Here is a 23,788-nt window from a genome sequence, read left to right as displayed (position 1 = left end):
TAAGAGTAGCATATTCTTGGATGAAGTCCATCCATGAAAGTGACCTCCCGGGTGCGGACTAATTGCGAGTCCTCAGCGTCACAATTAATGGTTCGGAGAAGGATTGGATTGAATAGCAAGATGGGAAGAATTCTAAATAGAAAATTTTGATATTAAAATCTTCCCCTTACCAAAAAAATAAAAAGTGAGATTAATGTACTTATGAGATTAAGTATTTGGTTATGTAAGAATAGAACGTCAATTTTCACTTAATTAAGGTACTAGTTATGTAACTCAAGGATCTGAGGATAAATTTGTTGAAAATAATAGGGATATTTCAAAAGATTTTACCCCATATTGAAAAACTAAATGGACTTCTCGTCATTTACAATGTTTACTCTTTTATTGGGCTTGTGTTAAATTGATAACTAGTGTGGGCTCGCGTGCATGAGAGAGAAGTTGAGTTGGGCCGTTTCAGTATAAACTGACGGATTTGCCCCCTGCATGTGGGTTAAATGCGGCCCAAGTTGATTTTACTGCTAGCAAAAATAAATTTTACTTTTACATTTTACAAATCAAATCCTTATCTCATCGGTTATGAATTCAGGGCACGTTCACAACATATTTTCTATTAATACGTATTAATGTTATTGTCTATTATGCGAAAAATTAGGCATGGTTTTGTTTTTTTTTTTTTTTTATGTTATCCTACCTCCAACGTGCACTTTCTGATGCCTATGAATAGCAGCTTTTCTCACTCTAAAAAACATATCTACAACTGACAATAGAGACCTTCCTGCCAACTTTCTTGCTCTCTGCTGGATTTAACCGACACTTGCTAAAGTTTTGATCCTTCTTGTTATAAACAATAAGAAGGCTTGTTTAATTCTGGAGAAACATTTCAACCTCACGAAATAATTTCTTAGGACGGTGTTATTAAGCACGACTCAAGCTACATTTTATTAGTTTAGTTAACATTGTTTTTGACTATTTCTGTCTGCAAAACTTGATTCAAAGGCAGTAATTGAAGGTGTTCGAACTGGAGGAGAGGACTCGAGCCAGCAGAGCAGAGTAAATTTCCACAAAGCGCTACTTTCTGAAAAATAGTTCCCAAAAGAGTGAAAGATTTTTTTTTTTTTAAAAAAAAACGCATTTAGTGAATGCATTTTGAATAGATATTTAAGAAATTATGCATACAAAAAATAATAAGTTGCATTCAGCTGAATACGTTTTTCACCTCTTTAAAAATATATATACATGAAAAATATCACCCGTTGAAATTTTTGAAAAAAAAAAAAAAAAAAGTAGCACTCTCAAAGAGAATTTACTGCAGCAGAGCATGCTGGACACTTCAGCGTTAAGTTTTGACGTTTGATCTTTTGCATCAATTAGAATCTGTTCTGTCGCCATTCACCAAATGAACGGTGGTGTCTTCTTGCTGCTGCTGGGAATATAATACAGTGAACTTTTCTTGACTTTGTCCACTCCTCTGATCCCTGTTTCCCTGAGCTAGTAGTCCTGTTTTCTCTCGATAGTCAAAGATATCCGCTACTCCATGTTCATTTCCTATATGATATTCTATTTATTTTTATTTGGTTAGACCCTATTTCATCACGTCCAATCCACTTGGTGTTCATATATTTGAATATAGATGCTAATATTCCGAAGCTTTTCTGCGCACGATTGCTTCTCCAACTACTCCAGGGCAGATGCAGAACCGAAGAGTTAACTTGCTACAGATTTGACAGATTTTGGGGGAGGCAAAAATTTTTCAGAACCTAATTGAAAACTTTCAGCCTTACAATAGGGAAGTTCAGAATTTCTGGCTGACAAAATTCTTGTGCTAAGGTAGATCATTTTGCAATAGCTCCTGGAAGATCAGTATCCAAATAAGCTGGCCTCTTTAAGTTTTCAAAACTAGTAGAAAAAGGAAGAAAATCAAAAGAAAAAGATGCTGGCTACGAGGACAGGAACCAGTGATCGGAGCCTCAATTATTGATTTCCTCTACGGTGAAATATGTACTATCTTTTAATATGATTCAGTAAAACTTTTGGTATACTACTATTTTACGGGAATTAGTGTACATTCAAAAATAATTGCAGTACATAACAAGATCTTAACCCATTAAGGACTAATTTGTTTAAGCACATGATAGTCTAACTTTCACAATTTAAACTTCAAGCTAACTACTTAGCATATATCCAGACTATAATTTCCATGTTTTAGTCATTTTCTTTAGATTTAACGTGTTGAATTTTTTGCAGGAAACAAGACCAATTAAGGTGAAAAAAAGATCAATAGTTTTGGCACTCACTAAAAATCTTTTCAACCTTTATGCAAATTTGTCATCTATGCACTATGCATGCATGCCATGGAAATAGTACAATAAATTGTCCCTTTGCTTGATTTCTCTGTGTGATCATTTTCTTCTGGTTGCATAGACATGACCTCTCCATGTAACTGTTGTGTTTGGTTGTACTTGTGATATTCTGCCGATCTTCATTTAGATTTTGATATTTCTCAACAAAAACAAACTGTTTAGTCTCAGAGAGATGTCCTTTCATAACCCCAAAAAAAAAAAAAAAAAAAAAATTTGCTGTACCCGATGAATTCGATTCTTCCCCAAGAACAAATAAGAACAGGAAGCAAACAAAAAGAAGATTATAACCAAAAAGATAAGTCCTAAGCTCCTAAAAATGCATGTATAGAATTAGTCAGGAGAGCATAATAATTACTAAATTACTTAAACCCGTTATATAGGTACATAATGCTCACAACAGTGCAACATTAGAAGCTTGCTTAATTTTATAAGTACACCATATTAATGAGGAAATAACCTGGTATTCTCAACTATATATATTATCAGTAAATACTAGCTAGCTAGCTAATACTACTATTAAAGCTTTCTTTAACTTTCCGGCCAGAGGCTGGTGACGATCATCAAGGTTGAAAGAGCTTATCTCCACATCTGCATTTCCATGAAAGAAGATAATAGCTATCATCTTCTCTATGAGCTAGTTTCCTTGAACCCTCATCTTGGTGGGGTGGAATAACTAAAGTAGCCTTGCAAGGTTGACAACTCATGCATTTGTTCACACAACCTGGTGGCCTTGATCCTAGCACCATTTTCCTTCCCTGGAGTGCATTCTGATCACTATTGGTGTTTGAGGGCATCATTCCCACTGCCAGTGAGCCTGAAACTCGAAAAGATCACGGAAAAAAAATGTTAAGTTTCCAAGTTGAAACCTTCTATATGCAATCGTGCAAGGGTCTTAAATGCTGTGACTTACAATTAAAGAGGGAGGGGGGGGGGGGGGGTTTGGGGTGGGAACATATGCCCTAACTGAAGAAGAGCCTACAACTATGAACATCAAGCTTGAATTACAAACAAAATATTCTGGAGTAGAAATGTTTTCTCCAGCTGATTCTTGATTTAATGGGACAAGGGTGATTGAAAAAAATTCTTGAAAATGGACGCAGTTGCAAGAGAAAATTCTTGAAAATTCATGCACCGAAAGAAGGTCTGCTAATTTTTACCTGACCGGGAAGGTAGGCATATGAGGGAGGATATGAGGATAGCTGAGACCGAAACTTTTAGTCTAACTTGGAAAACCCTTGATAGAGTCATAATCACTGTTGAGACGACAGGCAAGAGGAAAGAATTAATGGTTATAGAAGCCTTCATAGTTCCACAGATTGATGTGGAACATCAATAAGGATGTCAAGAAGAAGATATGCAGCAATAGAGATCTAATTAAGAAAGGACTTTTATGAGCATTGGGAAAGGGGATGCGGTGAGAAAACTGAAAAGATGTAATATATCGTAACACAATGGTAAGCCCTGTTACCACATCCACAGACACGAGTCTCACGTTAAAAGGAAATTTAATTAGATGACAGTGTCCCGGATTCTTTTAATTTTTTTGGGAAATCGTTGTAATGACTTTTTCTATCTGTAGAAGTTGCAAACTCCCACCGGAGCATCTAACGATCGTCCACATGAATTTATTAGTAGTAACCACATAAATAGCCTACACAAATTCCCACGATACTCCAAGAACATAACAAACAAATAACCAGCCACCTTCAGTTTCCTCTGCTAGGTACAAGCCTGTAATTGTTCTCATTACATCTTAAAATACTTTCTCTGTCCCACTTTGATAGTCCTGTTCTTTTTTTACACAATTTAAGAAAAAATAGTTAATTTTATTAGAAAAGTAAATTTAGATTGCTATTTTTCTAAAATACCCTCAAATTAAATAAAGTACAATTTTATGAAAACTTGAATTGATGGTAAAAAAGGAATCAACTCTCATTAAATGGGATAGGTTTATAGTAACAACAACTTACATTAAATAAGGGTATTTTAAAAAAATTAAAATACAACTATATTTTTCAATTGGAAAGTGGATTATAATTTGCGACACATAAAAAAGGAAAACAGGACTATAAAAGTGAGACGGAGGGAGTAATTATTTATTGTTACCACTTTTGCTACAAAGAGTAGGAGGGACAGGGTGTCAACTCCTTTCTAGTACTGGTCGGTCGGTCATCTGAATCCCTTAGTAGCTTGTTTATTAATGATTTGATAATTAAGAGAATGATGCAGTCCACAAACATATGCGGAGTTTATGCTAGATTTTGGTACATATATGGTTAATTGCTCTTGTTCGGCAAAGATCACAGAAGAAAGAGATGTTTGTTTCACTAAATAGTGGGACTCTCATTGGTCACATACACGACCTCACTATTGTTTACTATCTTAGTCAAGTAATTTGGATACTACAAAAAATCATGCATCAAAAACTTTTTCCCTTTTTTTTTTTTGGGGTAGAAAGGGACTAAAATATTACTCCCTCCGTCCCACTTTGATAGTCCCGTTTTCCTTTTTCATCTGTTCCAAATTGTAGTCCACTTTCCAATTGAAGAACGTAGTTGTATTTTAATTTTTCTAAAATATCCTTATTCAATGTAAGTTGTTGTTACTATAAACCTATCGCATTTAATGAGAATTGACTCTTTTTTTACTATTAATTCAAGTTCCCATAAAGTTGTACTCTATTTAATGTGAGGATATTTTAGAAAAATAGCAATCTAAATTTATTTTTTTAATAAAATTAACTATTTTTTCTTAAATTGTGTGAAAAAATAAATAGTACTATTAAAGTGAGATGGAGGGAGTATCAAATAAAAAATATGTGAGAAGATAAGAGACTGTATTGGTATATTATACCTGTAGAATATGTGAGAAGGGTATAAGCATTCAATGCCTATGCCCTGTCATGTTGGGATTGAAAGCCTAATTTTTTGCGGGTTAGCCATGCCAGTGAAAACCATTCCTAGTTTCAAAGTGGTTGGAATCACAGTCAAAAGTAAAACAGAGCGACTATCTACCAAGTGACGGTAAAAACTATCAGTTTCACGTGCCATTATTCTCTTTCCCAGTCTGAATCCATCTTCGATCACTTACTTGTCTAGTGAAACAAGGCTAAGGATTTCAATTAAAAATTATATCTATAAATTCCATTGAAAAATGATGAGAGTTAAGAAGCGAAAGAAACAAAACTAACGATTACTTATTCTCATCCTATCATTCACATAATTAATTCAAGTGCTGTTAACCTACCTTCCGCCTTGTTCCTATTTTGGTTGTTATTTTTATGAGTTTTTGTAAAAAAAAAAAAAAACTATAACAATTCGATATATATATATATAAGTTTAAAAAAGTAGTTAAAAATGCATTTATGAAAAAAGTAAACATTTTTCTGCGAAAAAAACTTATCTAGACAACGTAGTTACTCACAATGCGTGGAAAATGGGCGAGAAGAACCAGGACAACCTATAACAGTTGAGGTTGACGGGCGTCGGAGATTTTTTTCCTTGTGGGTTCGACTGACAGGGCACTCGTTAATTTTTTTTGAAGGATCAAAATCGTTAATTTAATCTAAGGATAATTCCAGAAATCTCCCCTAAGATTTCTAACAATTTCATTGAGCTCTTTTAAAATTTAAAGAATTACACTTACCTCCCTTAATTTGACAGTTTTAGTAATAAAATCTTAAAATAAGATTGACTTGGACAATTTTTTAAATGAATACCCAAAAATGCCCTTTTGGAATGAGTTTTAATTTATTTTTTTATATAATTATAAGATTATTTATATAATTACAAGGAAAATGTGCCAAATTTTTCATGTTTATATCTACTATTTGATAAATAACTATAACAATAATTTGATTACTATGATATGATATTTTTTATGATATATTATTATAAATTTAGATTTATAAGATAAAAAAGAAAATATTGAAATAATTAATTTAGAGTTTATAAATTTTGGGAATAGTGGGATTATCATAATCTAGTAGTGCTTTTGAGCCATTTCTTTTTTATTTATTGTTAATTTTAATACCAAAAATTAGAAAACAAAAATCAGCAAAAACATTGAATTACATATAAAATTAATTCGTTAAAAAAATCACTAGTTCAACATTTGGTTTAATAGAAACCTAGAGGCAATGGTGGCTGTTCTACAGTTTTATTGGTAAAAAATTTTAAAAAAAGAATAAGAAGAAAAAATAATGAAAATAATTTTAAAACTTATTCTAAGTATTAGCATACAAAATAAGAAAATTTCATTAAGATATTTAAGGATAAAATTATTATTTTAAATGATAAGGAATGTATGTATAATTTTTAAAATTTTAGAAGAGTTCAGTGAAATTGTCAAAAATCTCGGGGAGGTTTATGAAATTATCCCTTTAATCTAGGATCATGTACTCTGACAAAAAATGTCATGATGAGACTTCAATGTTATTTCTTGTCCAACGGAACTGAGATTTGGGAATTCTCATCTAATTGTGGGTGTGGTAAGATGGAAAAAGTTGCCAGTATAATTTTTCATTTCAAAAAAAAAAAAAAAAAAAGAGTATGGAGGTAACTATAGTTGAAAATTTCTCATCATCAACACTCATGCCCTTGTAATTTTTTGTAATAATACTAGTAACTATGAACAATTAAGCTTATCGTTTTAAAAAAATATTAACTATGAATAATTAGCTAATTAATCCTCACATAAAAGCGCGATGCTTTTTATTTTGTAATGTTTCAATATATTTTTCATATTAAAAAAAAAAGTCAAAACTATATTCCATTTCTCTTTCCAATATCATTTTTTCCTTTAATGATATGCATGTTGCATTCAAATTCAAATTGGGGAGAAAGATAAGAATGACAAACAAAAAAATAATTTAGAATTTGTTTGGATTGACTTTTTTTTAAAAAAATTAATTGTACCATAAACACGTTTTCAAATCACTTTTTTACGCTCTTAATACACCTTTTTACAAAAATAAAAAATAAAAAAATACTGCAGTATTGTTCTAAAAAAATTTAGAATGATAAGAATGACAAACAAAAAAATAAGAAAGATAAGAATGACAAACAAAAAAATAATTTAGAATTTGTTTGGATTGACTTTTTTTAAAAAAAATTAATTGTACCATAAACACGTTTTCAAATCACTTTTTTACGCTCTTAATACACCTTTTTACAAAAATAAAAAATAAAAAAATACTGCAGTATTGTTCTAAAAAAATTTCTAATAATCTTCATTCCAAATATTCACTTAAATTCCCACAATAAAAAAAAAAAAAAAAAAAGGAATGGAGGGAGTAATACTCTCCCTGGTAACAGAGAATCGCAGTCAAAAGCAAAAGTGCCCATTCACTCAAACAGTCGTCCACCGCTATCAGCCATTCTTGCTTCTGTACGTGGATCCGATGAAAACCCTGCTGCAAAAAAAGGAAGGATGCACAATTGATTGAACACAACGTATAATACCAGAATGCACCTTCAAAAGGATTCCAGCCTCTGGCGAACTACTTTTGGAAAGAGGAGAGTACTTTCAAGACCAGTACCCAACAAAAAGGATTCCATTTTTTCAATGCCTCTGAAATAACTAAGCACTGCTGGTACGTTAATGTCGCGCTTGATTAGACCCCGCCTTTCACGAATACATAAACTAATTACTGTTCATGTCCTGCTTAAAACGTCATACACCTGAGGCTTTCTACCTCTCCGCTTTTCCGTTTCGGGTGACACAAGGCTTTTTACCAGCTCAAAACCTCTGAGGCTTTCTATCTATTTCAATTTCAATACCAGCCACTGACACTGGTCAACTCGCAGGTTGAAGTACCTCCTTTTTTTTTTTTTTTTTTTTTTTTGTTCAAGGAACACGGGGAAGGAGATGAGAGAATTTTGAGAGTTGAACAAAAGCAAAGCGAAAGAAGAAGACATGAAAGTCACGACCAAAGTTATACTACCTCGCTGGAATATTTTTACCAGTTGAGTTGGACCTTGAAACTCAGACAAGTTTTTTGTCAGGTTTGTTTGCTACAAGTTTTTTTTTTTTTTTTTTTTTTGTAAATTTTAGCTACAGTAATCTCAAAAAATTTCTCAAAATTTTTAAACTATACACTTCAAAATATAAAAAAAAAAATACACTTCAAAAAGTTTTTTAAAGACTTCTACAGTAAGTTACAGTAAAATTTTAGACAAACACCTAAAAAACTCACTTGCCAAACGGGATGATATCTAAGTTGCGGTCCTACAAAATGAGTTAAATCTTAGACTTGATGTTGCTGGTTTATTTTTTTTTTCTGATCGATAAAAATTTGAATGGATTTGACTCTCAATATATGTTATTACGAATTAGAACATATTCTAAAGTTGTAAGTCACGTACAGTCTTCTCATTATGGATTGGCAAAAATATTTGTTGATCCAAAAATCCATGATTCAATTCGATCTGCTCCCAAAATAGGAAGTCCAATTCATATTTTTTGATCATGCCAGAAAAGGGTTTAAGTACCTGCTTATATACGAAGTGGATTAGGATAAGAGGATTAAAAATCCATAAGTACTCTACCCACTTCGCATATATACACACACATATGTGTGTGTATGTGTGTGCGTATGTATATATTATTTTTTATTTTTATATGCGTCCACAAAATATTATTTTTAGAGCAAAGTAAATAATTTTATTGAGTAAATTACTCTCCAAGTATGAGTGCCTATAACTTATTTACAATATTTTTTTGTAGAGGTCACAGTCTTATCTTTTTTAGAAAAAAATTTTAATTTATGTATAATATGTATAAAAAAAAAGGACAATGCTTATAGCAATTTTCATCATCTTTAAATTCTTTTATTTTTTTTCTTTCTCTTGTATTCAGGAGTACTTAACCCATCCAAAACGGCCAAATGCTGATTGATATACGAGGTGATTAAAAGTCAAAAAATAGCTGATCTATAAGATGCGAGTTGGGTCAACTAAATGTCTAACGAAACGATACTCGATTCATGCCCATTCCTAAACAATATAATTCCCGCATCCGCAATAAGACTCGAACACACACCGGCTCGTATAGGCCCCTTAACTATCGAGTTATCTGTAGGATTTGGACTTCGACTGACCTGTAAAAAAATTGTGCGCGACGAATAGTAATGTACATCAAAACAAATGAAACTCACATGTAGCGTACGATTAGCTACAATGAGGTCTCCTGTAGATAAAACCGTAAAAGAGCCTCTCTTGAACAATCCTCGAGTCTCAGCCAACCACCAAAACTTTAAGATCTCGGTGAAGATTTTAAAGACCCTTGTAATTAGCACTTAATTGTAATTATCACTTTAAGTAGCCTTCTCCGATAACATTCCCCATTGATTCTCCTCTTTTTAAATTAGATTAGAATAAGTTATACAAATATTATTTATCATTGCCAAAAAAAAAAAAAAAAAAAAAACCCTCAAGTCTTGAGTACGAAAGCCCATAGCCCAATGGGCCAACCCACAAGACCATGAATCAAAGCCCACGATTTTGGAGGCAAGCAAGGCAGAGCATGAAAACAAACAATTAAAACGAAGGTGACAAGTTTGCAGAGCCATTTCTATGATCTCTGGGGTATATGGTGATGAAAAAAAACCTCTGCAAGGTAAGTACTAAATTTCTTTCCTGAATACCGAAACAAGGTCATTTTATTACTCACATATAAATTTACAGAGACTCGAAACCTCTTCAAGTTCATAATGGAAAGTGGCAGCAGAAATTATTTCTCAAGAGTCACACTCAAACAAACCAACCAACCTCAAGTTTTTGATAAGCAAGCAAAAATAATACTAATATAGTAGTAGTATATCTTTCTTCCCCGCCCAATCCGTTGAACTCAAAACACCTAATCTCAGTGCACTGAGATTTCTTTTACGTCTTTCTTAGGCCTATCAGTCCTCGGAATGACAACCGTAAGAACCCCATCTTTCATCTCTGCTCTAATTTCATCAACTTTTGCATCATCAGGGAGTAAAACACTGGTATTATAGTAACCATAGAAGCTTGCCCAGTGATCATCTTCATCAGACCCTTCTTCCTCTTCCTTGCGCTCTCCCTTTATTGTCAGAACTCCATCATCAACAGTCACCTTTACATCCTCCTTGGCAAGCCCCGGCACTGGAAGCCGCAGCTTGTACAAATCGTCTTGCTCTTTAAATTTGCCCAGAAGTCGTGAAGGTGATAGATTCCCAAGCAGCCTGTTGATGTTCTCTGATGCTTGCACCAGAGAATTTCCGAGTCCCGAGGGGAAGAATTCTGCATAAATAAGTTGTGAATATCAATCTCCACTGTTGGAAGTGCTTGTATCAATGCGTAGTCTTCAAGTCTTGTTTTATGTTTTACATCAGTTTTGCGTGCTTATTTTGGGATACTTGGTTCAAAAATCACACAAGACACGAACATGAAGTAAGAGTTATCAGATTGCTCAGTGACGAAAGACAGAGTTTACCCCAGAGAGGAGGAGGGAAGTTATCGTCCTCCTTTTTCCACAGGCTGCTACGTTGCTTCTTCTTTGGGAAAAGCTTGTTCGATTTCTTGCCACCCTCGGAAACAGCCACCTGCTGGCCAGCAGAGTCCTCCTTGCCGGCGGCTGATGATATCCTTCTAAGAAGTTCAGAACCCCATCTCCGTTTCTGGACAGAGTTTACAGTTCTTTCGGAGGCGCACTGAAATGATGGTAAAGAAGATGAGGCAGGTGCTACCCTCTGTTGCAAATTTTTCAAAGCCAAACGAGCCAAAGCCATAATTTAGCTCTGATGTTTTACTAGTAGTATTGTTTTTACCTTACGTCGCTGTGTTTTGACAGCACTGAGGAGGATTTAATCATTTAAGAAGATGGAAGAATTTAATCGGAGCTTACTGGAATATTAGATAGCTCTAAGAGCTTCTAGGAGGAGGGTGACACGTCAGACAAGTTAGATACACTGCAGGGTCCTGCTCGAGAGTTCTAGCACGAGAAGTTTCTCGCAGTTTCCCTCGCATACATGACCTTGATTTTGAAAGTGTGTTCGAGAAATTTAGAGTTGCCCTCTTCCTGGTTTCTACCTCTTCAGGAGTCTTTAGATATATTTGAGATATGTAACGCGCTTTAAACAGAAGCTCGCAGCCCATGCCTACGTGGTTTGGCCGCAATAAAAAAATTTTTTGACCGTCATATGGTCAGCATATATGGGAAATTTTGACCACTGGTAGAACTGCTTTCAAATGTGGATGCCCGCTAATTTAAGCGGAGAGGCATACCATGATGAAATCGAATGATGGATGGAGCATAACAAAAATGGCTATAATAGACGCCAACCGACTTCTTCCACTACAGAGACTTGCACCAATGTGAGTTCTACATATAATCAGGGTCCTCATACGTACAAGAACATATTTTATATTTGCCTTGGTAAATAGGCTACCGCATACAAAATGATTACATGGTTAATTTACAACACACTTCGTAAAACACCTGAGAGGTTCGATGTCTCAAGGGCAGGTCATATTGTTCAAGACCTGCATATGCAACTTTTGCCCATTCAGTCATACATTCCTTCCTGCTCCCATACGTCCACAAGAAAATCTACCATTTCCTGTTGGTTTGAAATTAAGAGCCCAAGTCAGAGAAAATTATTTGAAACGGATGAATCACCAGCTCGTTATAAGACTTACGGCAAGAGGAATATGCTTGGTAAACGGTTTGTTGCTTCCAAGCAAACTATCATAGGTTGCATTCCAACTGCAAAGCCAAAACTTTTTAGCGATGCAGAGACACAAAGTGCTGGGAAAAATACAACAGAAAAACTCATGAATGACCAACCTTCAGTTCAGCTAAGAGAAAGCATCAAACCAACTGTGAATATCCAGACATTGAAACCAACATTCAGGCCTCAACATCTGACTTTGGTTTCAAGACAACTATTTCCAATCAAAAGGACCCCCAGTAATCCTAACCTTAAAGGATGGATAATCTATGCATCAGGGATGTCAAGCATGTTAGCAGCAATCTATGTCCTACCAGCTTCAGATTCTTGTTATGCGTCACCTTTTATAGAGGATAAATGTTGAAAAATAGGCATATAATCAATCTTCAGAAAGGAAGAGAGAAATCAATTTCCTTCCCCACCATGTGAAATAAACACATTTAAGTAATCGAGATTGAGACAACTGCAATATGTTTCACTGTTTTATTTTTCCAAAATAAACAAAAAATCAAAAATGCCTGCACAACGATACCTACATATTGCGTTTTGCAAGTTAAAATCTAAGTACGACATTTCATTGCTTCACATTTTCCTAACATAAAGAGAAAAGGCCAAAATCCATGAAAAAAACCATTAGCTCAAAGTGATGCACCCATTAAATGATATTGCGTAATATAGAAGGATTGTACCTTAACTTGGGCTCACGCTGCTGCTGCATCTGTTTCTCAGGCTTTCTACTGCCTATCCACTGCCGTCTAGTTTGATTCCAAAGAAGAAGACCTATAATAAGGACCTCCAAAGGTAAGACCTAAAGTAGCCTCTAGCTAGAAAACTTGCAAACTGGCAATGAGACGATCAAACCCAAGATTTGTTTGGAAAACAATGTAAAGTCAATGCAAAAGGGAAAAGAAAAATGAGGAAGAAGGAAAACAAGGATGAGGATAAGCTCTTAAAACACAATTCAAGTCCATCCAAGACATAAGTTAGTGATTATGAAAAAAGAAATACCACCAGACTAACAGAATTCAAAAATTCACTAAAACCATTTGTAATAGCTTGGTCACTGTTGCACAAGTAAATGAGAAAACAACATAAGATAAAATTATTTTGCAAGGAACAAAGATAAACTTTCCATGATTTACAAATTCATAGGAAGCATTTGAACTTCCAGCTCCATGAGAATTGGTCAATGAACTACTAACTGACGATACACTTCCCTGCGACTGAACAGCACTCACGTCCATGTCACAGTTGCTGTTTGTCCAGAAACTCTCAGATATGCTAGCTTTTGATATTCTTGAATGTATTTCAGCTAGAGGTTTCTGCTGTTGAAGAGAGTCATGAATCGTCAAATCTAGTTTTGGCTCAGTAGCACTTCCAAGACAACCACTGTTCTGCAAAGAATGGCATTTATCAATTCGGTAAGAATACATTTTCTTGCAATATACACCATCCAATACAGCAGCAATTTTCGTTCAAGGAAATGCAAACTTATGTATGACATTTGGAAATGCTCGACGATAACATTAAGTAGAACAGAACTTGGAAAAGCTGAGTTTCCATATATGCTCATTACTACTAAATCAGAAATAACAATATAGCATAATGCAATTGCATATGCAGAAGTAAACACAACTTTAGGATGTTCCAATTTATGTCAACATTTCCTATAAACCCATAATGCTGCATGGGAACATAGTGATCTTCATCATGGCATCTGTAGCACATTGCAACCACAAAATATTGCAGGGTAATATTAGCAAAAAAATTCATTTATTAACCACGAAACCAGGAAATGATGCACAGAGAAGCATTATGCGAAAAGGGAATGTTTAATCACTCAGTCCCACAAAACCAGTTTATATAGCTTCAGAGAAGATTAAACAATGTTTAATCACTCACTCCCATAAAACCAGTTTATAGAGCTTCAGAGAAGATTAAACACTTGTTTTCACTGACAAAATTTAATTGAAAAAAAAAAAATCAAAACTAGAAGAATTTTATAAAAAAAAAAAAGAAGAAGAAGAAGAAAATTTCAGGAATTTATGCTACTCCTGACCAATATCCTTCTATCATACAATTTGATCGGTAAAATCTATCACATTTTCTATTTCATTGCCTTCCTGAGTTAATGATTCATAGCTCAGATAAATAAAAGACGTACATATAGCATAACTATTTGACCCTTTCCACAATAAAAACATTTCCGAAACCCGGTAATATAAGAAATCCTTAATCATAGTATTTTAAAACAAGAGAATAAAAGAGAAGCAAAAAAAGCTAAATTATGATGAAATGAAAGGGGAAATATGAAAAATATACATATACCCCATGCATGCAACCATATGAAGAATCCAAGCCACAATTGATCCGAATCGCAGCAATTTTCCCACCATAAACATCGATTACCCAGGGATCGCCCTGCAAATCACAAGCTCCATTTTTTATCATAAAATTGCGCGCACATACCTCAAAAATAAGCAATAAATCAAAATAGTACCACAAATTAAACAAATAATTCATGAAAGGACGGACCTTTTAGAGAGATTAATTGGAAAATCTCTCAGGGCAGGGCAGTCTCGCTTTTCCCGAAATCGATCGGCTAATTATCTGATAGCACAAATGAATGATGCGACCAAGCTTGTTCTATTGCAAGGTAAGGTAATGCCACTTTTTTACGCTTTATTCTTTGTTCGGTAACTGGTGGGGCGTTGGGCTCGATTGAAAATCTACCGGTTCTTTTTTTTTTCCTTTTTCCTTTTTTTTCCCCCAATGGTTGAATGAAAAATGTAATGGTTCTTCTATTTTCAATTGCCTTCTTTTTTTTTTTTTTTTGTAAGGTTCTATCTTCAATTCTTTGTCCTTTCTTTTTTCCAATGTGTAAGAATCCAAGGCTTTGTGTAAAAAAAAAAAATGTTTAAATTATGATTTGTTTAAATGCAATGAATTGTTTAGAGAAGATTAACATAAAAAAAAAGTAAATTATGATTTGTTTAAATGCAATGAATTGAATATGATGGAACAAAAAAATTTCTTGCTTTCAATATATTCTATTAGATGTAACACCTGAGGAAATAAATGTGCTCAACTTTTACTAAAACTTTGTGTCATAGAACCCAGGACCTTGCAAGTTGCACCCAACAGGCATTTAAGCCCCTCTGGTGGTGAATGGGCTAAAGTCCAGCGGTTTGCAGACTTGGTCATTATTCTTGAGTTGTTGTACCCAAAAAGAAAAAAAGAAAAAAAAGCCCGTTAGCCCAAAGAGTTATCATGTCCGTGTTCGTTTCTACCTGCGCTTTCCCTAACTCACCAGACTCAGATGGTGAGTTTTTTAAGTATTTGTATAAAATTTTGCTGTAATTTGCTATAGAATTTGTGAAAAAATCTTCTTTATAACAGAGGATTTAGAAATAATAAAATTTGTTTTATTTTTTCTTTTTCTTTCCTTTTTTCTTCCAATTTATTTTCTCTTTTATTCTTCTCCATCCCCACTATCACCACCACTGCTGCTCCAACCTCACACCTTCATTGCCGATCGCCAGCAGCTAACACTTTCGCGATCGTCATCAAGCCTTCAACAGTTTTTTTTTTTTTTTTTCTCTCCTCCTTCTCCCTTTTCCCGTCCTCATCCTTTCCCCCTTCACTTACAATCCCTCCTTCCTTTCCTTCCCTTCCCCTTCTCTTCTTAGGAGAAAGAGGGAGCAAGGGAAGATAGGAGAGAGAGAGAGAATGAGAGATAATGAAAGGAAAAATACAAGTGGTTGAGGGCGGGCGACTGGCGCCGCCATTGATGGTTGGCTGAGGTAGAGGTAATGTTAGTGAAAGTACGAACGGTTACGAATGATGGTGGTAGAAAAGGAATCGAGTGTGTGCCGGAGATTTTGAGATGTGTATTTTAAAATTTTGGAGTGTTTTTTGAGCCCTCTGCAGGCAAATTTTATTAGAAAAACTTGTCCATTAAAAGCAAGAAAAAAAAAAATGAGAGTGCCAAACAAGCCCTTAACTACTTTGTTGAAATACCATAATCTTGAACTACAAAACTATTCACATTTTTCACAACTACAAACTCATGCTGACTTGAATCATGAATCCATAATTATAACCCCTCCTCACTACAAATCAAACTAAACTGCTAGACACCAAACATCTTCCAAAAATGTTCAAGTTTACGACTTATGCATTCTTACCTCTACAGCTACTAAAGATTGATCGTGTTATGGCCTCTCGTCTCTTTAGAGAAGAAGAAGATGAGGATGTTTCTTATGGTATGATTTGCTTAGAGAAATCGTTCATCTCTTTAGAGATGAGAAGACGAGTGTATGTTTCTTTTTGTCTTTCATTTTCTTTTTCTTTTTAACATTTGTTTGATTTCATATAGGTTGTGTTTGAATTGCATTTTCTGTCATTTTTTATGAAAAAATTACTGTAACGATTTGATATATGTGAGGGAAAAAGGTGATAGGGAAATGTGATTACGGAAAACGATAATATTTTCCGACGGAAACAAGCAATCCAAACAAGGCCGTTTCCATAATGATGCTATTGGTGGGGTATGCACATGTGTGCATCTTTCTTTTTCAGTTATTTATTTTAAAAATATAGTATGTCATTTAAAACTCATCCTCCTAGGCGCACTCACACGAGCGTGCATAGATAACTAGTAGTGATTAGCAAGTCTATAGCAAATTACTGTGTGAAATTAGTCACAATACAAATGATGAAATTGTTGGAATTTTGGATTAAGAAGACTAAGAAGAATTGCCTTAAAATGGTGACTGGGGGCAGGAGAGGGGTAAAGTTTCGCCTACATGCGTCTCAGGTTTATGTTGGAAGAAAAAAAAAAGAAAGAAATCTTTAAGTTCTGTGCCGTCGTACCTGATGCAACAAATAAATTTTGAATGGAATTTTAACTCAATTTTCTACTCACCAAAAGACAGAGACTTTTATTGGCTTAAAATAAAATATAACTTGCCCTTTTTATTTTACAGCTCCAGAAAAGGGGAAAAGGCTGTAAAGCAAGTAGGGAACAACCATCGATGGCCTTACCGCTAACCAAGACAAACCAAGAAGAGGAAGACCACAACTTTTTGGATCTGAAGCAGAATTAGTAAAATTGCTGGGGTAAGATCATCTTTTTACCTTGAATTCAGAATAAAATAACCAAATTTTTTTAGTAAGAAAAAGACATAAATAGACAAATGATAAGAAAAGTCGTTGAGAAACAGAAGAGAGAATCTGGACACCAGTTAGTAGAGTAGATTGATTCAGAAGAAGAATTTGAGATTCAACAGTCGGAAGCCAGCGGTAACTTTCTAAATTCCCCAAAAAACGAAAACACTTGAGACTTCGAAGGACTACACAAGTTTTCCATATTTACAAACTTTGAACCAACTGGGGAAACACCAAAATTTCTTCCCCTACCTAGACCCCTTCATACTTTTCCAATTTTACAGTCGAAAAGATAAAATGAATTCCCTGACCATTAATAAGAAAACTCCGTACGCTGTAACCGATCTTTAAGGATTCCACTGTACAAAGCCACCCGGTTTGCTGGCATTCCGCAAGAAACGCTCTGAATTCTTGTTGATTTCCGACCGTGCTCCCTCCTGTAGTCTTCACCGTTCCTACTTGGCTCCTTCACATCTGCTGCAAACTGGACTCTTTTCTTCTTCTTGTTTTTCTCCCCTTTCTTTCCACCTAATTTTAGACAAAACCCACAAACGATTTTAATTCCAACCAATTTACCCCCTCTTCCCACCAACTACAAAAAGTAGAAAAAAAAAAAAGAAAGAGTTCAAGAAAGTTTTGTTGACCAAGAAAGATGGGAAAATTTTATATTCGTACCTGAAGACAAGCAGGGTTTCAAATTCTGCTTTTGTTGATGGGCATCTCGGGTACGGGCCAACTGGGTTGTCGATGGGAAATACTTTTCACGGCAAAGATCAAACAGGATTATGGTGCCAGCTGAGACGGCCATTGCTGTCGCCAAGACCAGGCCCTGTGAGATAGAAGACATGATTGCGGTTGAATTGAACTGAGGACAGAAGGACAAAAGCCCGGCCTAATAATGAAGGACAAGTTGACGTGAAAAGAGAGAAGAAAAATCTTTTTTTTTTTCCCCTTTCTTTTTCGGTTTTAATAATGTGCTCAATGTTAAGCAGTAATTGGGGCTGTTGACGATTAGTTTGGGTGGGGATGTGACGAGAAGGAACACTTGTGAATTATGGATAAGGTAGGGGTTGTAGTAGTAGTAGTAGATTTATTGGGGGAATTTAGAGTTTTGGTTTTCATGATAATGCCGGGCAACAGAATCTGGAGATTTCCGGATTGGTTTTTGGCTTTTTTGTGTTTTTTATGGATGAGAATGGGAAAAGTGAGGGAGCTGTTTGGTGGTTGATTTAGGAGATTCGGCTTCTAATAAAAGTGCACCGCACGGCAGTGGAAGGCTCGTTGGGGTCAATAGTTGAGTCCCAATTGGCTTTCATGCGGTGCCCACGGCCGGTGGTAAAACGTACGTATGAATAATGGTCCATGAGCCGTAAAAGGTACTGCTGGAAGAGAAGTATTATTAATATTGGGAAAAGGAAAGGGGAAAGAAGACGGGTTTCCCTACGAAACTCCGAAAAAAGTCAAGGGACTCTCGTGATTTTTTTTTTTCTCCATGGGGTGGTGGGTCTGAACTCTGAAGGAGTAGGGGACTTGACAGATAAAAGGATCAATGATTTGTGATCCCCCACAAAAGAAGCGTCGTCGTCTCAGGCTGTCTTGCATCATTGCTGTTCAAGTCGGAATTGGCATGCCCAGGTTTAGGGCCATTGGGCCATGTGAGTTCAGAGTCGTGAATGTGCTGGTACTTGTTTTGGCCTGCTGACTAGTCCTCTAAAAGACAGTTCAGTCGAGAAGAATTTTTGGGGCCTCACAAGTAAGATATGGAGTTTTTTTGCTTTATTCTCGACCGATGTGGGGGGGTTTTTGGCATCCTATTAACATTGCTACATTATATTCATGATTGATTGACTTTTACCGAAGGGACCTAATGTTAGGAAGAGAAAAAAAAAAAAGCATTGGAAGCGGGTGAGGATATGGAGGAAAAATCGTATTAAAATTAATTATATATACAATTACGCATTTATTAATGCAATTGTGTCATTTTCTAGACAATAGTGAAGTCCTTGCTTATAAATTCTAAGATATGACCAATATTTACTAGTCCAAAAAATAGCCAACGCATAAAAAATTATACATTGAAAGTCCACAAACATTTAAGAAATCAAGTCGTACATCATGGAGCCTTATGATGTACCTTTAAAACAATTATTTTTATGAAGTCATGTTAAGGACATGAGTCAGAATAATATCCTATTTTGTAACCCAATTCAGTATTTAAATTTAGTGACATGTTCAGATGCGTTTGATAACAGAAAATAGAACATTTGAATTAATTAAATGGCATAAGCAAAATTTGTTCCAAAAACATAAGTGATAATTTATTCACTTTTCAATTAATATGATATACACGCAAATGTATCAAATTTGGTACTTAACAATTTAGTCGCTTGACGGATTTAGACTTCAATTTCATACTTCATGCAAAGTGTTGGTAACGGCTGGATTTAGAGATTTTATGCTAATGACGTCTACTTAATTTCACAAGATAAGTTGGATTACCATTAGTTTTCGTTTAGATTCTTTAAAATTTTGCTCAATCTACATGGTGCTTGTTTGGATCAAGTCTGGATATGACTATTTCAATCTGAGAAGGCATTTGTACTCCTAAAAAGTCCGTTAAAGTGCATATTTCATGCAAATCATATGGAGTTAAATGGATATTATAATTTCATCATACATACGCATTTATTGAGTGCACCCAACTTAAGTGCCTAATTATTGGTGCTCTTCATCTAGTTTTCATTTTATATGAAATCATAGGGGATTGCATGACTATTTTAAAAATTTAGAAGGGCCATGTGATGAGATGAAATACGATCGGGGGTTTACATGTAATTTAACAGAGAGAGAGAGAGAGAGAGAGATTCGTTGGTTTGTCGGCCAAATTGCTTCGCGTAAGCTTCCTGACCTCTTTGTCAAGGTCAAGTTGGAGCAAGCATTGTCAAAACAGTCCTAGTGCCAATGGGGACTAAGCAATTACCAGCATACATCACTCAATTCAGGAAAGCAACTCGCTCAGTGCCCCTAGTCGTGTCCTAATGAATGTAGACCTCCGTCAGGTAATATGATCGATTGATAACTTTACAGTAAACTCTAATCCATATTGAAACAATTAATTCCTTCTCAAACCAATATGCAAAGAATTCTAAGAATCCGGTTCGATTGTTATTTTTGGAAGTTTTTATATAAAAAAAATAGTTTAACAATTTGATGTATGTGAATTAAAGAAGTGATTGTTTGATGTATGTGTAGGGGTGAGCAAACGGTACAAATTCGGTAATTCGGTTAGTTGAATTCGATGAATTCGGTTATTTGACTTATAAAAATTTAAATCGCTTTCAATTTCGAATTGGCTATAACCGAGTTCATTTTGCAACTGATTTCAAATTCGGAAATGGTAATGAATTCGGTCTAATCGAATTCATTTATTAAAAAAAAAACTGATGAGATAACTCGGTTATGGTCCTGAAGGAAGTGATTGTGTAATTTTTAATTTACAAATTGGAGCTCCTAAATTATAATACATTCATTATGCTCCTCAATGATTTAAAAATTATTACTGATTTGATTCCCCAATTTATTCATAATTTAACACATTACTTATGTTCTAATCATTTTGTAGTTTAATTGGGGCTCCAAGAATCCTTAGTCTATGATTTAAGGAACACATAAAAAGTGATTAATTTAAATTAGAATAAATCTTAGACTGTACAATGATTAGTGATAAATTATATTAGTTACAAACTTATAATTTATTTCAAATCAAAATAAAACTTATTTACTTACATATGTTATTGTGAAAGTCAATATACTAATACATTGATTTGCAATTCATATGCATTCACTTACACTGCTTAGTTGTCTTGTCTATACTAAAAACCTTAAGATTAGTGAAAACATGAATAATGTATCAAATTATCAATATCTAAATTCGAATTACTAATTATGTTTATTGTTTAATATTTAGTATTATACCTATATTTATTAATTATTATCTAATTCTAGTCATGTTACTCATATATAAAATAGTAAGTATTATAGTTATGTTATATTGTTAGGTATTACTATATATTTGTATTATTATAATTATATAAAAATTAACAAATACTAAAATAATATATTATACATTATTATATATTATTATTATAAGTACAAGATAATACCACATACTAACTATTATTAATAACATTTACCTATATAATATAATAATATATTAGTAGTATAGACTAATATTAAATAGCATTTATCTATATATTATACAATTTTATAAACTAATTTGGTGTGAGAATGCGGTAATGCGGTACCCTATTTCATTTTACCAAATTTGAATGCGAAATCGATTATTACCAAATTCATAATCTCATTACCTATTTCATACCATATTAGAATTCGGTGAATTCGGTACGTACCAAATTTGTACCAAATTACCAAATATCCAATTTCAAATTACCAAATTGAATTTGAATTCGGTTATGAATTCGGTATGTACCGAATTTGCTCACCCCTGTGTATGTGAGATAAAAAGATAATTGAGAAATGCGTTTACAGAAAACGTAAAAAATTTTCTGCAAAAAATCACAATCCAAACAAACTTTTAAAGGCTCTTCTATAAAGTCGAAGAATTTAAATTGTGACTCGGCATAGGTCTTCAAAGTTTTAACATTTTAGCAAAGTTACTACAGGGTAAATTTTTGAATGGTGGACAAATATGACAAGATTAAACTTTTTATGTACTAACAGTATAGTAAATATTTTTTTTTATATCAATAGTTTTAGATGTATGTCACATGTGTCTGATTTGAGGTTCAAATTTAAATTCATGTTATGTGATATGAACTAAACTTGGTAGTATAAAAAAATTATACACCGACAATACATAAAAAAAGTTATCCAATATCATATATTTCCAAAAATTTAAATAAATTATATTGCCTATTAAACCTTTGCTCCCACTCCCCAAAGATTGATAATTAATCCTTGCGCCCCAAACTCGAATATATATTGACTTTGTCAAATTAAAGTACTCGGAGATATTTAAAAATCATTAGTCCAAGTTCAATAGTATATATTAAAGTACTAATTACAATCATATCAATGTAAATATCTTAGTTTAGTATTTATTGAATTACCAATAAAAAAAAATTGTTTGGAATTATTGTTAATCGTGACGTAAAGAACTTTATGCATTGAATACAAGGAGATTGAAAAATAGGTCAAGAATAAAGGACCAATGAGAATTGAGTTAGTGCCTAGTGGGGGGGGGGAATAAATATATATTTTTAGTTAGTTAGTTTATTTCTTATTTTTTTTTTAATAAATAAATAAATTTAGTTTGTTTATTTCTTATGAGAGCTCTAAAATGTTTAGTTTTTAGGCGGGAGGTAACTATGTATCAAGTACACCAGTGAAGGTGAAAATTCAAAACTAGCCATTACCATAGAGTAAGTAATATTTTATGTTTGCCTTCAAAATCCAAATCCTGAATCCGCCAGTGGCCAACCCTTGCCTGTTTCATTTTGTTTTGTTTTGTTTCGTACGTGGGATGAAGTGGCGGGGCAGATGGAAGGAATTGAGCGGAAGAAGTAACAAATTCAACGACTTCTTAGGCCGCTCGGGACTTGTCACGTTGTGGACTGCCTATACCGGACCAGTTCGAGTGGAGGCGACACGTGGAATTTCAAATATCTAAACTAGTATTCCTGTACTGTACTTGCTGCTCCACCTGGACAGCCCCCCACTGAGTGGAGGAGAGGGACGGTTTTGTTAGGTTAAGGGCACCGCCCTGCCCCCGCTTTTGATTTTTGAGTTACTGTTAAGTACTGTTGGAGTAGTTGACAGTTGGTGGAGTGCCTCGTCATCAAATCGCAAGTTTCGCTTTCACTTTCTCCTCCTCAACTCAGCTGAAGATTATTTAACGAAGTCCCAGAATGGAAAGGCCAAGATAGTGCATGCACTGTTATAACAAAAATACTCTACAGATTGAGATTGAATTTGTGGGAGGACCCATTTGCCTACCTTTCAGTTTCTTCATCACTCACTCGTCTCCTCCCACCACCACCACCACCACCACCCATTTGTTTCAGGCACCCGAACCCCCCCCCCCCCCAAGGACACACACATGCTCCCTCTTTTTTATGCTGCTACCGACCGGGAGATTATGCCTAATATTTGAGAAACGCATCCGAGGCCTGTCTCCACACGGTACAAATTACAGCAATTTGGACCCAGTTGGACAGAAGAATCAACTGCACAGAACAGAACCCCCTGCCCTATTCAGAAACTGCACCTTCAATTTAGACGACAAAATTAGTTGTATCATCATTTGAACAGAATATTATTTGAAATAATAATTATAATATTTTTTTATGTAAAGCATGTAGAATTAAAAAAATAAAAAATATGTTTACAATGCAAGCGAAATATTATTTGATAAAATTAAACTATCCAAACAAACCACACCTTCTGTTTCTTACTGAGCCACAAAAAAAAAAAAAAAAAAAAAAAAAAAAAAAAAAACTGGCACAAACTAATGCAAATCAAAGTACGAACTAAAAAGTTTCCA

The 23,788-nt window shown here is 34.4% G+C and overlaps 2 protein-coding genes and 1 long non-coding RNA gene across 9 annotated transcripts; all 3 read right to left on the bottom strand.

The window, feature by feature from the left end:
- Positions 1-10,002: 10,002 nt before the first annotated feature.
- On the bottom strand, positions 10,003-11,414 carry LOC113738400 (26.5 kDa heat shock protein, mitochondrial). The gene is made up of 2 exons (XM_027265586.2): positions 10,821-11,414; positions 10,003-10,627 (listed from the first exon to the last, which is right to left on the bottom strand). Exons 1-2 carry the CDS (start codon positions 11,113-11,115, stop codon positions 10,224-10,226), a joined length of 699 nt encoding a protein of 232 aa, XP_027121387.2. The 5' UTR covers positions 11,116-11,414; the 3' UTR covers positions 10,003-10,223.
- A 226-nt stretch (positions 11,415-11,640) lies between these two features.
- On the bottom strand, positions 11,641-15,108 carry LOC113738418 (uncharacterized). Of its 7 annotated transcripts, none has more exons than XM_072045489.1 (6): positions 14,593-15,108; positions 14,380-14,478; positions 13,191-13,446; positions 12,747-12,838; positions 12,026-12,092; positions 11,641-11,946 (listed from the first exon to the last, which is right to left on the bottom strand). In XM_072045489.1, the coding sequence occupies exons 2-6, from the start codon at positions 14,457-14,459 to the stop codon at positions 11,893-11,895; spliced, it is 549 nt and encodes a 182-aa protein (XP_071901590.1). In that variant the 5' UTR covers positions 14,460-14,478; positions 14,593-15,108; the 3' UTR covers positions 11,641-11,892. The 7 variants fall into 7 exon arrangements, 5 of the variants coding, with proteins under 5 accessions (XP_071901590.1, XP_071901587.1, XP_071901591.1 ...); XM_072045486.1 differs by having other exon boundaries at positions 12,026-12,134; positions 14,593-15,107; XM_072045490.1 differs by having other exon boundaries at positions 12,026-12,134; positions 13,191-13,451; positions 14,593-15,106.
- Positions 15,109-17,316: 2,208 nt separating this feature from the next.
- Positions 17,317-18,926, bottom strand: LOC113738820 (uncharacterized). The gene is made up of 2 exons (XR_003460220.2): positions 17,902-18,926; positions 17,317-17,754 (listed from the first exon to the last, which is right to left on the bottom strand). It is a non-coding gene; the product is annotated as an uncharacterized lncRNA (long non-coding RNA).
- Positions 18,927-23,788: the final 4,862 nt, after the last annotated feature.

The sequence above is a fragment of the Coffea arabica genome, chromosome 4c (assembly GCF_036785885.1).
Source record: "Coffea arabica cultivar ET-39 chromosome 4c, Coffea Arabica ET-39 HiFi, whole genome shotgun sequence".
NCBI lineage: Eukaryota > Viridiplantae > Streptophyta > Magnoliopsida > Gentianales > Rubiaceae > Coffea > Coffea arabica.
This window is presented reverse-complemented; position numbering and strand designations above follow the sequence as displayed.

Bases quoted from the DNA above. Each gene is read 5' to 3' on its own strand.
- LOC113738418 (XM_072045486.1), bottom strand. From the start codon at position 14,459: ATGTTTATGGTGGGAAAATTGCTGCGATTCGGATCAATTGTGGCTTGG. The intron at 12,839-13,190 runs GGAAAGTTTATC...GTCCTTATTATA, and splicing joins CCTATGAATTTGTAAATCAT to GGTCTTCTTCTTTGGAATCA. The intron at 11,947-12,025 runs GTAAGTCTTATA...TCAAACCAACAG, and splicing joins CCAAGCATATTCCTCTTGCC to GAAATGGTAGATTTTCTTGT.
- LOC113738400 (XM_027265586.2), bottom strand. From the start codon at position 11,115: ATGGCTTTGGCTCGTTTGGCTTTGAAAAATTTGCAACAGAGGGTAGCA. The intron at 10,628-10,820 runs GTAAACTCTGTC...TTATTTATGCAG, and splicing joins CTTCCCTCCTCCTCTCTGGG to AATTCTTCCCCTCGGGACTC.